Here is a 12,896-nt window from a genome sequence, read left to right as displayed (position 1 = left end):
GTATGTAATACTTTTAACAATAAAGCTTAAAAAAAAAAGAGAAATATCTGAACAAAAAAAAAAAGATACTAAGCAAATACAAAGTACAAAAGAATACATATGCTACCATCTCTTCTCCCAAAATTAAATATGGTAAAAACAACTTTTCTTCCCAGGGATTGGTTAATTATGCCTCACAAGTCAAATTTGGCCTACTACCTATTTTTGTAAAGATGTATTAGTACTTTGCTCATTCATTTATATATTGTCTACACTTGCTTTCATACTATACTAGTAATAGCAGAGTTGAATAATGATACCAAAGATGAAAAGGGCTAAAATATTTACTCCCTGGCCTTTTACAGAAGGTTTATTGTCCTCTAATTGCCATTATTTAAAATATAGATTATGAGCTTCCCAAGTGATAACCAATTCCAAATAATCAGTAAGATTTTTGTGAACCCTGTTAGAAACATTGACTATAGAAGTGATAGCTTTTATAATTAAAATTAGAGGCCCGATGCATGGATTCATGCACTGGTGGGGTCTTTATGGCTGGCCTGCACTCTCTCGCAATCTGGGACCCCTCGGGGCATGTTGGAGGCCTGGTGCATAGATTCGGCCCAATCCCCGTAGGCCAGGCCAAGGGACCCCACTGGTGCACGAATCTGTGCACCAGGTGCCCACTCTAGTATGCATATAAGATCTTTGGTTAATCTCTTCCCACCCTCCCCCCTTCCTCTGCCCCTCTGAAATTTATCAGTCTGTTCCATGTTTCCATGCCTGTACATTGAGTATCAGCCACCTAATGGTCAGTGTGTGTCATAGCTACTGGTTGAACGGATGGTAGCTTAGGCTTTTATATATATATAGACTAGAGGCCCGGTGCACGAATTCGTGCACAGGTGGTATCCCTCGGCCGGGCCGGCAATCGAAGCCTATTGGGGGGGGGGGGGGGGCGGCTGGCCAGGGAAAGGGACCCCAGGAGGTTGGCTGGCCGGAGGGAGGGACTGCGGGAGACTGGCTGGGTGGGGGGGTGGGGGCTGCGGGAGGTTGGCTATGGGAGCACACTGACCACCAGGGGGCAGCTCCTATGTTGAGTATCTGCCCCCTGCTGGTCAGTGTGGGTCATAGCGACTAGTTGACTGGTCGTTCCTGTCATTTGTTCTGGTCATTTGGTCATAAGGGTCACTCAGGCTTTTATAAATTTATTTAGAGTCATTTCAGACTTTTTTGAAAACAGGCAACTGTTAGGATCCTAGCTTCTGATATGGTAAGGCTGAGGATATGCTGTGGCTAGAGAGCAGTGATGAGGAAGACATTTTTGAAAAGTAACATCACACATGATTCTGACAGATCCCTTTTCCTCACTCCCATTCCCACTGAATGCCAAAAGCTTGATTACTCTGACATGGAAGGAGAGTTAGAAAAACTGACTACACTAAAATGTAACCTGGAACTACATACCTAATATATTTAAGGTAACTATGATTTATGTTAAAATAATTAAGTCTACTTAGAATTGTCTATTTTAGATGACAAATACATTATATTTTGGACTTAGATTTCTATCAGAAATTTTAGTTACAAGTTGAACTCATTGAGAAAGATACACAATCTCTGGAGAAACCAAGATGGCGGCATAGGTAAGCACCTAAACTGCTGCCCCGCACAACAATTTCAAAACTACAACTAAAAGACAGAACGGACATCATCCAGAACCATAGGAAAGCTGGCTGAGTGAAAATTCTACAACTAGAAGGAAAGAGAAAAGCTCACGGAGAATCACAGGAGCGGCAAAGGGCTGAGGTACGGAGACAGGTGCACAGAGAGGAAGGGCGGCTGAGTGCCCGGCTGACTTTCTCTGGCGGGAGGGGGAAGGAAGCCCCCGACTGCACTGAACCCCAGTTCCGAACGCACTGAACCCCAGTTCCGGGCGAAACCGCGTGGACCCAGGCTCATACAGGGCGAGTCTGGACTGTCAGGTAGAGAGAAAGGCACCCGGAGACTTGGAGACTCGGGGGAGCCGCGGCGGGCAGGGGTCTGGAAGCGCACGCGCGTATGCTCAGAGAGAAGACTGAATGCGGAGGTTGCCGCAGGCTTTCCCTAGCGGAAGGGAGTCGGAAGCTCCTGACTGCACTGAACCCCAGTTCCGACTGCACTGAACCCCAGTTCCGGGCAAGCCCCTGGGGACCCATGCACTTACGGGGGGAATCTGGACTGTCAGGCGGAAACTCAGATGAGCCGCGGAAGGCAGAGGTCTGGAGGCGCGCGCGCAAGAGCAGGGCTGACTGGAAGCCAAGACTGTCTGCTCCGCCCTGAGTCTCCGCCCCATCCAAGCTGAGCACAGAGGCTTTTGCAATTTTGCAAGTCTGATCCTATAAGGCTGTCTCCAGCACCGAACCTCTCCCAGCATAGACACAGCTGATCCTCACAGCCAACTGGCCTGGAGGTCAATTCCTCCCAGTGATACCAACAACAATCAAGACTTAATTACAACAAGGCTGTACACACAGTCCACAAAGGGGTGCACCAAGAGTGTCCACCTCAGGTTAACTGGGGAGGCAGACCCACTGGGCCATAGGAAACCTAGCACACAAATCTACCCTACCAACTCAGGGAAGCAACGAAAATGCGGAGACAAAGAAACAGATCACAAACGAAAGAAATGGAGGAAAACAAACGACTGGATATAGAATTCAAAACCACACTTATAAGGCTTTTCAAAAATATCCTAGAAAAGGCCGATAAATTTAGCGAGACCCTCGAAGATATGAAAAAGGACCAACTAGAAATTGAACATACACTGACTGAAATAAAATATATTATACAGAGACCCAACAGCAGACTAGAGGAATGCAAGAATCAAGTCAAAGATTTGAAATACAAAGAAGCAAAAAACACTCAACCGGAAAAGCAAAAAGAAGAAAGAATCCAAAAAGTTGAAGATAGTGTAAGAAGCCTCTGGGACAACTTCAAGCGTACCAACATCAGAATTATGGGGGTGCCAGAAGAAGAGAGCAAGATACTGAAAACCTATTTGAAGAAATAATGACTGAAAACTTCCCCACCTGGTGAAAGAAATAGACTTACAAGTCCAGGAAGCGCACAGAATCCCAAACAAAAGGAATCCAAAGAGGACCACACCAAGACACATCATAATTAAAATGCCAAGGGCAAAAGACAAAAAGAGAATATTAAAAGCAGCAAGAGAAAAACAGTTAATTACCTACAAGGGAGCACCCATACGATTGTCAGCTGATTTCTCAACAGAAACTATGCAGGCCAGAAGGGAGTGGCAAGAAATATTCAAAGTGATGAACAGCAAGAACCTACAACCAAGAATACTCTACCCAGCAAAGCTCTCATTCAGAATTGAAGGGCAGATAAAGAGCTTCACAGATAAGAAAAAGCTAAAGGAGTTCATCACCACCAAACCAGTATTATATGAAATGCTGAAAGGTATTCTTTAAGAAGAGGAAGAAGAAAAAAGTAAAGATAAAAATTATGAACAACAAATACATATCTATCAACAAGTGAACCTAAAATTCAAGTGAATTAAAAATCTGAGGAATAGAATAAACTGGTGAATATAATAGAATCAGGGGCATAGAAAGGGAGTGGACTGATAATTCTCAGGGGGAAAAGAGAATGGGGGGTGCAGGAAGAGACTGGACAAAAATCGTACACCTATGGATGAGGACAGTGGAGGGGGAGGTAAGGGCAGAGGGTGGGGTGGGAACCGGATGGAGGGGAGCTATGGGGGAAAAAGGAGAAACAATTGTAATAATCTGAACAATAAAGATTTATTAAATTTAAAAAAAAAACACACAAAAAAAACAAGTTGAACTCATTGAATGTGGAAGAGCTCATTCAACAACAAATAAGCTAAAGGACTACGCAGGAGAAAGGAGTTTTTCTAGCTAAGACATTTAATACACTTTTTAAAATGCCTAATAAATGTCATTAACTGTTATAAGGCCTTCAAAGAAAACTAAGAATAAAAATTAAAATGTAAACTGCAAATGAAAAAGCCATTATATCAATTGAAAAAGGTACCTTCCATTCTTCTACTTTTGCATTGACAGCTACCATGATTGGATCATCTTCTTCATTTTTTGCTTTTAGATGATCTGTAAGCTCCTGCACCTAGAAGGCAACAATCATTTCTAGAATTATTGCAAATCAGTGTAATATAAACACATTTATTATACATGAATACTTATAAATATATCACACACACAATATGCATTTACATACACATATACACATGTACATTACTAAGGTATATTCATTATTGGAGCAGTTATATAGTTAGAGGTGACATTTAATGGTTTCTGCAACTTAAGAGTTGTATAATTATTTTCCATTACTAGAAAATTATATTTTTAAGTATTATTATATTTTCTTAAATAAAGTTTAAACCCATGTGTAAACAATATATTGGTTTCTTTGATTTTTATAGTACATTTATGGTATAAAATTAAACTCTGTTTCACAGGACTCCTAAGAGTCTTTGTAGAAAATTCCAGTAATTATTAGCTTTGTAGGACTACTATCTACACATTCGTTAAGGTATCACCTCTACATCCTACATGGCAAGAATTTACGTGTAAGGAAATTAAAGAACTAGATATGGATAAACTAGAGGCTCGGTGCATGAAATTCTGCATGGGTAGGGTCCCTAGGCCTGGCTGGTGACTAGGGCTGATCAGTGCCTTCCAGCTGCCGGCCATGGCCTTCCTTCTGGCTGCCGGCCGTGGCCTTCCTTCCCCAGTTGCCGGCTGCTGGCCGGGGCCTCCCTTTGTTTCGTGCCACCACCTGGTGGTCAGTGCACATCATAGTGAGCGATCAAACACTCAGTCTCCCAGTCGAACTCCCAAGGGGACACTTTGCATATTAGCCTTTTATGTTATAGAAGATAAGTCAGCAAGGCAACATATTATAGTATAAAATGACATATTGCAGCATAAAACAAAAATTGATATCCTAGAACGTTAAAGTACAGTCTAATTTCAAATAATTAGTAACAAGGCATTATGAAATAAGACAGAGGTCTGCAAAAAAAAGTTAGTCCAACAGAAATTCTTACTTGAAGCCGATAATGCTCATTTTCTTTTTTTAATTGGTCCATTATATTATCTGTCTGATGCACAATAGCTTTCATTCTATTATATTCATCAGTCATCTTCTCCATTTCCTGTACAGACTCTTCTAGATTTTTTCTCATTTCTTGATTCTGAACTTCAATTTTCTCATTAGCTTCTGTTAAAGTCTAAGAAAGTTAAAGACATTCTGATTAAAAACAATTTAAGAAACTGAAATTTAAGCTAAATTAAAATTAAATGGCATAAGTATCTGTTGGAGAAAAGAGAATTTTTCATAGATCTTTAGTATCAACTATTGTTGACCAATTAAATCAAATTAATATCAAGAACACTTTATACCTAAGGATCTTAGTTCTTCTTAAACAATGACCAAGATAGGCATATAAAAAGAATGATTTGCAACTTCAAAGATGCAATTTATTTCATCTTTTACAAATACACAGTTACAGATTTATACTAAAGAATTTAAATATAGAGCTAATATTTATACTATAATGAAATTAAAGTTTTATAAGAAGCACTGCCTTGAACTGACTTTTATCCATTTTACCTGAATTTCATCCAAATATTGAACAAGTTCATAGTTTTTTTTAGACAATTGTGATCGATAGTCACTGTCTTCTCCTCTTCTTGATAACAGTGTTTCTTTTTGTGAATCTATTTGTTTCTGATAGTCAATAACATCTTGACGAAGCTGTTCATTCTGAAGGTAGGCCAAATACAAAATTCTATTCAGAAACTATCCAGAAAAAGAAATTTTTATCCTCTAAAAAGTGATCTCAAAACATATCTTTAAAATCCCAAGATTTCACAACCCTTAAAGCCTCACCTTTTTCTTTAGACGTTTGTTCTCCAGAAAAGGACAGGAAAGAGTAATTAGAAATGAAAGGCAATATAATTAAAAATAATAATCAGAAATTTAAAAAAAAGAGAAATTCTAAAAGGATGAGATATTATTTTGGATAAACAAAGAAAGCAAGAATACTAATTAGCAACAAAAACAAAGAACATCTTGATTGTGTTAAAAAGATAAGAATTCTTATCAAGATAAACAATGTACAAACATTATTTGGCTCAGAAAAACCAAATAATAATTAGAACTGACAAGATTTCATGAACAAAAATCTTAAAAGGATGCTGGATAAATGTAAGAGAAATAAGACAGAAATCCAGTCATATGTTCAGTTAGGAAACTAACAAAGAATAGTTTATACAACAGGAAGCAAGATTCATCCACACAGGCCTAATAGATGAATGTAGTACTTAATGGCCTCACCTCTATATTAATTTTCTATTTCCCTGACTCAAAGTCATGTCATAAAATCAGCTAATTTGAAAACATCACTTACTTAGGTGATTCCAGTCCAGCATAAATTTATGAAAACTTTTTTTTAAAGTATCTTTGTTGAAACACCACAGATACTAAATTTTTTTTTTACCAACCTCTCTTCTTAATTTGCTGTTTTCATTTTCTGCTTCCTCATTTCGAAGAGCCAACTAAAAGAGCAAATGAATAAATAAAATTCAGCAGTAATATGCCAGATTGTCACCTAATCAATTTAAATTTTAAATCCTCTCCAATAAAGAAAATAATATTTAATTACTAAGGACTACGTGTCAACCCAAGACATAAATAATAAGACAAAATTTTTGAAAACTAAGAACTAGGAAGGATAAAACACGTTGAGTTAAAAAATTATAAAAACAAAAAGGCAAAAAATTCTAACCAAGGATACAGAAAGCAAAAAACATTATCCCTTCCTCTGCCCATATATCCTAATAATGAGTAGTGTTCTGTCCAAGCTCTTTATCATTTCACAGTTGTACTATGTCAGGGCTAGAATACTCTTTGCTCCCAGTGAACATTAAATTGTTTATAAATATAAGGCAATAAAACATAATGGTTAAAAAGAAGCAATGTGAAGTCAGACTGGCCTAGGTTTAGATACCTTGTTCAACAATTTCTAATAAAGTGTGAACAAGTCATTTAAGATCTCTGAAATTCATTTTTCTCATCTCATATGTTGACATAGAATTAAGTATCCTATCTATGCAAATTGACCATCACTCCAAGACACAAGATGGCTGCCACCATGTGGTCAAAGATGGCTGCCCCCATGTGGACACAAGAGGGCCACCACAAGATGGCCTGCAGGGGAGGGCAGTTGTGGGCAGTTAGGGGTGACCAGGCCAACAAAGGAGGGCAGTTGGGGGGGACCCAGGCCTGCAGGGGAGGGCAGTTGGGGGGGGACAGGTCTACAGGGGAGGGCAGTTGTGGGCAGTTAGGGGTGACCAGGCCAACAAAGGAGGGCAGTTGGGGGGGACCCAGGCCTGCAGGGGAGGGCAGTTGGGGGGGACCAGGCCTGCAGGGGAGGGCAGTTGGGGGGGGGACAGGTCTGCAGGGGAGGGCAGCTGTGGGCAATCAGGACAGCAGGGAGGGCAGTTAGGGGTGACCGGACCAGCAGAGGAGGGCAGTTGGGGAGACCAGGCCAGCAGGGGAGGGCAGTTGGGGGGGACCAGGCCTGCAGGGGAGGGCAGTTGGGGGGGGGGACAGGTCTGCAGGGGAGGGCAGCTGTGGGCAATCAGGACAGCAGGGAGGGCAGTTAGGGGTGACCGGACCAGCAGAGGAGGGCAGTTGGGGAGACCAGGCCAGCAGGGGAGGGCAGTTGGGGGGGACCAGGCCTGCAGGGGAAGGCAGTATTGGGGGACCAGGCCTGCAGTGGAGGACAATTGGGGGTATCAGGCCTGCAGGGGATTGCAGTTAGGAGCGACCAGGCTGGCAAGGGAGGGCAGTTAGGGGTGACCAGGCCAGCAGGGGAGGGCAGTGGGGGCAACCAGGCCTGCAGGGGAGGACAGTTAGGGGCGACCGGACTGGCAGGGGAGGGCAGTTAGGGGTGACCAGGCTGGCAGGTGAGGGCAGTTAGGGGCAATCAGGCCAACCGGGGAGCAGTTAGGCGTCGATCAGGCTGGTTAGGTAGTGATCAGGCTGGCAGGCAGAAGCAGTTAGGGGCAATCAGGCAGGCAGGCAAGTGAGTGGTTGGGAGCCAGCAGTCTTGGATTGTGAGAGGGATGTTCAATTGCCCATTTAGGCCCAATTCCATGGGAATCGGGCTTAAACGGGCAGTCGGACATCCTTCAAGGGATCCCAGATTGGAGAGGGTGCAGGCTGGGCTGATGGACACCCTCACCCCCCGTGCACGAATTTCATGCACTGGGCCTCTAGTAATGCATATAGAGTCCTTAGCACAATATTCAATGCATGGAATATCAAAAAATTTTGAAGTGTTGTTCTCTTCTCCCCATATAAATGATTTAATTTGTGACTCTTTTCTTTAGTTTCTCTAAACAGGCACATATTATTACCATTATTGTGGATTTTTTTCACCTATGGTCAAATCCTATCTCTCTTATGACCTTTCACTTTTCTGCTTTTCCTCCTTATCTCAAGAAGAAGAAAGAATCATAATGTGGGCCAACTATAACACCTTTAAAAGTCTATAATACATAACAAATCACAATATGAGATCCTTGATTGAACCTTGGATAGTGGGCAGGGAGGTTATGATGGACATTGAGTCAATAGATAAAATATATTATATTTCCCTACTATGCTAATTACAGAGCAGTTATGTTAGAAAATACTTCACTTTTCAGGTGAAACATACTGAATATTTAAGTATGACGTATCACGATATCTGCAATATTTAATATGAAGTATCATAAGATCTGAAATCAATTATCAGTGGCTCAGCAATGAGAGAGAAGTAAGTCTCTGTGTATAAAGACACACAGAACATGGCACAATGTTAACTTCTGAGCCCATATGAACAGTATAAGAATATTATTTTTCTTACAATTGTTATGATGATATGCAGGTTTTTAAAATTTAAAGAAAGTTCATAATAAAATGCAATGTGCTATATAAATCTTAAAAGTTACCTCTTATTATTATCTATAATAATAATAAATAATAATAAAAGTGTAATATGCTAGCCGAAACCGGTTTGGCTCAGTGGAAAGAGCATCGGCCTGCGGACTGAAGGGTCCCGGGTTCGATTCCGGTCAAGGGCATGTACCTTGGTTGCAGGCACATCCTCAGTGGGGGGTGTGCAGGAGGCAGCTGATCGATGTTTCTCTCTCATCGATGTTTCTAGCTCTCTGTCCCTCTCCCTTCCTCTCTGTGAAATATCAATAAAATATATTTTTTTTAAAAAAAGTGTAATATGCTAATTAGACCAGATGTCCTCCTAGATGTCCTTCCAGATGACCTTCCAGACAAAGCCAGGGTTGCTAGGGAAGCCGGGGTCCCAGGTGCCTGCCAGTGGCCAGATGGAAGCCACTGCCGGCAGCTGGGGGAAGAAAGGTATACTCTTGCACAATTTTTGTGCATACGGCCTCTAGTCTATATAATAAAAGCCCAGAGACCATTATGGCGGAACGACCAGAACAATCAGTCACTGTGATGCGCACTGACCACCAGGGGGTAGACACTCAATGCAGGAGCTGCCCCCTGGTAGTCAGTGCACTCCCACAGCTGGAGTGCCGCTCAGCCAGAAGCCAGCGCTAAGGAGTGGCAAGACAAGTGGTAAGTAGCGAGCAGGCGGGCAGTTAGGAGCAAAGGGTCCCAGACTGCAAGAGGGCGCAGGCCGCGTTGAGGGACCCCCCTGCACAAATTTCATAAATCAGGCCTCTAGTTATTATTATATGGAAGCTAAGAAAGTCTTGCTATTTTGAATTGAAACGTGTTAACACATAGAGAGATGTCAAGAACTTAAGGCTAAAGCATTTACCACTACCTAGGCCTTTTTCCCTTGTTTTCTGAAGCATCACACTCTTATTTGTCCTTCCTTGAGCTGTTCCTTGAAGCATCTCTTCCTACTTCATTAGACATTTCTATGTCTCAGAGATCTGCCTAACAATAATTTCTATGGCTTCAATATCTAGACTAATAACCTACACATCCTTATCATCTACCCAGTATTTCTAGTGTACTCCATCTATCCAGTGGCCCAACCCAGAAAATTAGGTGGACTCCCCATTTCTCCCTCCTCACCAACAAGCAATCCTTCATCATGTCCAATTACATCTACATCACTCAAATGTATTTATGTCCCTAACCCTCCTCAGTCATTACTTCAACACTTGCCTGAAATGTCTCTTAGTCTTTACCACCATCAATCCATTCTTTACAAAGTAAACTTAAAAGCATAGAATTGATCATGATATCCCTGTGTTCAAAATTCTTCATTGTCTCCTTTCAAAAAAGACCAAATTTCTCAGGAACAGGCCTTTGCTTATCTCTTCAGAGGATCATGAATGTTAAAACTGGAAGGCAGACCCTGGGCCATGTGACTTAGTTGGTTTAAGTGTTATCCTGTGCACCAGAAGGTTGCAGGTTCAACCCCCTGCCAGGGCTCGTAAGGAGGCACCCAATCAATGAATCTCTCTCAAATCGATGATCGATGTCTCTGTCTCTCCCCACCTCTCTCTCAATATATATATCCTATATAATAAATAGGTAATTTGAAAATTACGTCCTCACACAAGATGGCAGCCCCTAAGTGGTCACAAGAAGGCCACCACAAGATAGCCGGCAGGGGAGGGCAGTTGGGGGCGACCAGGCCTGCAGGTGAGGGAGGGCAGTTGGGGGAGTGACCAGACCTGCAGGGGATGGCAGTTAGGGACAACCAGGCCGGCCAGGGAGGGCAGTTAGGGGTGACCAGGCTTGCAGGGGAGGACAGTTAGGGGCGACCAGACCGGCAGGGGAGGGCAGTTAGGGGCGACAAGGCCTGCAGGGCAAAGACTTGGAGGCAATCGGGCCAGCAGGGGAGCAGTTAGGCATCAATCAGGCTGGCAGGGGAGTGGTTAGGGTGTGATCAGGCTGGCAGGCAGAAGAAGTTAGGGGCAATCAGGCAGGCAGGCAGGCGAGCAGTTGGGAGCCAACAGTCCCGGATTGTGAGAGGGATGTCCGACTGCCGGTTTAGGGATTGGGCCTAAACCGGCAGTCGGACATCCCTGAGGGGTCCCAGATTGAAGAGGGTGCAGGCTGGGCTGAGGGACATCCACCCCAGTGCACGAATTTTGTGCACCGGGCCTTTAGTGTGTTTGTATGTGTATATACACACACACACACACACACACACACACACACATCATTTATATATGTAATTACATATATTAGAGGCCCGGTGCATGAAAATTCATGCACTGAAGGGGGAATCCCTCAGCCCAGCCTGCCCCCTCTCACAGAGTTCGGGAGCCTTCAGGGGTGTGAGGCAACCTGGCGATCAGGGGAAGATGACACCCCATCACACCTCTGCTGCTGCCACTGCCAGCAGCACAAGCCTCGGCCGGCCCTGGTTACCTGTGCCTTGGGCCGGCCCTGAGCGGCTGGGCAGCCAACATCCTAGGCTTGCCTGTGCCTGGGGCGTCCACTGGGCAGCTGCCATCCGAGGCTTGCCTGAGCCTCGGGCTGGCCCTGGGCAGCTGAGGGGACTGGGGGACTCCGGAAGCCAGCACACAGAGCGGCCAGTCCTGCCTAGGTGTGAGCCCAGCCTTGCCATGTGCCTACTGCCCCAGCAGGGCTGAGGGGACAGGGTGCTGCCATCTTGTGGCTATGGGTGCTGCCATCTTTGAGGGCGTGGTAGTAAATTAGCATATTCCCTTTTTATTGGCTGTGGGCGCCGCCATCGTTGAGGGTGGGGCAGTCAATTAGCATATTCCCTCCTTATTGGTGTGGATGCCACCATCTTTGAGGGCGGGCCAGTAAATTAGCATATTCCCTCCTTATTGGCTGTGGGCACTGTCATCTTTGATGGCATGGCAGTCAATTAGCACATTCCCTCCTTATTGGCTGTGGGCACTGCCATCTTTGAGGGCGGGGCAGTCAATTGTCATATTCCCTCCTTTTTGGCTGTGGGCGCCACCATCTTTGTAACGTCATGAGGGTCAATTAGCATATTCCCTCTTTATTAGATAGGATATACACTGAGTGGCCAGATTATTCTGACTACCTGATATTTGTAGGCAAATTAGCTATAATTTCACGCTGAAGTTGCTAGAGGGCCAGACCATTATAAATAGGGAAGCAAGTTGTTTACCATGACAGTAGAAGTGATTTTTTCCTGAAGATATGGGTAAACAATGCGATTTAACAGCCTTTGAATGTGGGATGATTGTTGGTGCTCGGAGCCATGGAGTGAGTATCAGCAAAACAGCTGAATTCGTTAAATGTTCAAGAGCAGCTGTTGTTAAAGTGTTTAAAGACTGGAATGACAGCCGAAAATCTGGGTCTGAACGTGTGAATTGTGGCCATCAGCAACTAGTAAATGTTAGGGCAGAATGAAGAGTGGCAAGATAGGTACAAGACAACAGAAGGGCAACAGTGCATCAAATTACTGCATATCTTAATCAGGGATCCTCTCAAATGATCTCTGAATGCACAATAATAATCTGGCCACTCAGTTTATATATGTATATACACCAAGTGGCCACTCTGTATATATAGATATATAGATAGATAGATAGATGCATATATACATATATACATATATATATCAGTTCCTTCCTCTCCAAAATCATTTTTTTAATTTAAAAAAACCAAAAACCTGGAAGGCAGGATATAGTGCATTGGTTAAGAGCACAAATTCTTTAGTAAGTTAGGATTCTAATCATGGCTTTATAACTTATTAGTTGTGTAACTATGGGCAATCACCCTTTCTGTGTCTCAGTTTCTTCATCTGTAGCATGGAAGACATGTCACTTATTTCATATAAGTATCAAATGAGGAGTAATCAATTAATGTATATA

General features: G+C 43.1%; 1 protein-coding gene across 6 annotated transcripts in view; it reads right to left on the bottom strand.

Annotated features, from left to right (window-relative positions):
* CEP290 (centrosomal protein 290) overlaps positions 1 to 12,896 on the bottom strand; it is a 122,602-nt gene that overhangs the window by 101,842 nt on the left and 7,864 nt on the right. For 4 of the 6 annotated variants that reach the window (XR_013960144.1, XM_080660528.1, XM_080660532.1 and 1 more), the window contains exons 7-11: positions 6,531 to 6,584; positions 5,917 to 5,937; positions 5,638 to 5,790; positions 5,072 to 5,254; positions 4,039 to 4,128 (exon numbers count right to left, since the gene is read on the bottom strand). Coding sequence is in view for 5 of the 6 variants with exons in the window: in XM_080660528.1 (XP_080516654.1) it covers positions 4,039 to 4,128; positions 5,072 to 5,254; positions 5,638 to 5,790; positions 5,917 to 5,937; positions 6,531 to 6,584 (501 nt within the window). In the remaining variant the exon portion in view is untranslated. The remainder of the gene's footprint in view (positions 1 to 4,038; positions 4,129 to 5,071; positions 5,255 to 5,637; positions 5,791 to 5,916; positions 5,938 to 6,530; positions 6,585 to 12,896) is intronic. The other 2 variants (XM_080660530.1, XM_080660531.1) reach the window with 1 other exon arrangement.

The sequence above is a fragment of the Plecotus auritus genome (assembly GCF_963455305.1).
Source record: "Plecotus auritus genome assembly, chromosome: 3".
NCBI lineage: Eukaryota > Metazoa > Chordata > Mammalia > Chiroptera > Vespertilionidae > Plecotus > Plecotus auritus.
The sequence above is the reverse complement of the archived record's forward strand: the minus strand, read 5'-3'. Positions and strand labels throughout refer to the sequence as shown.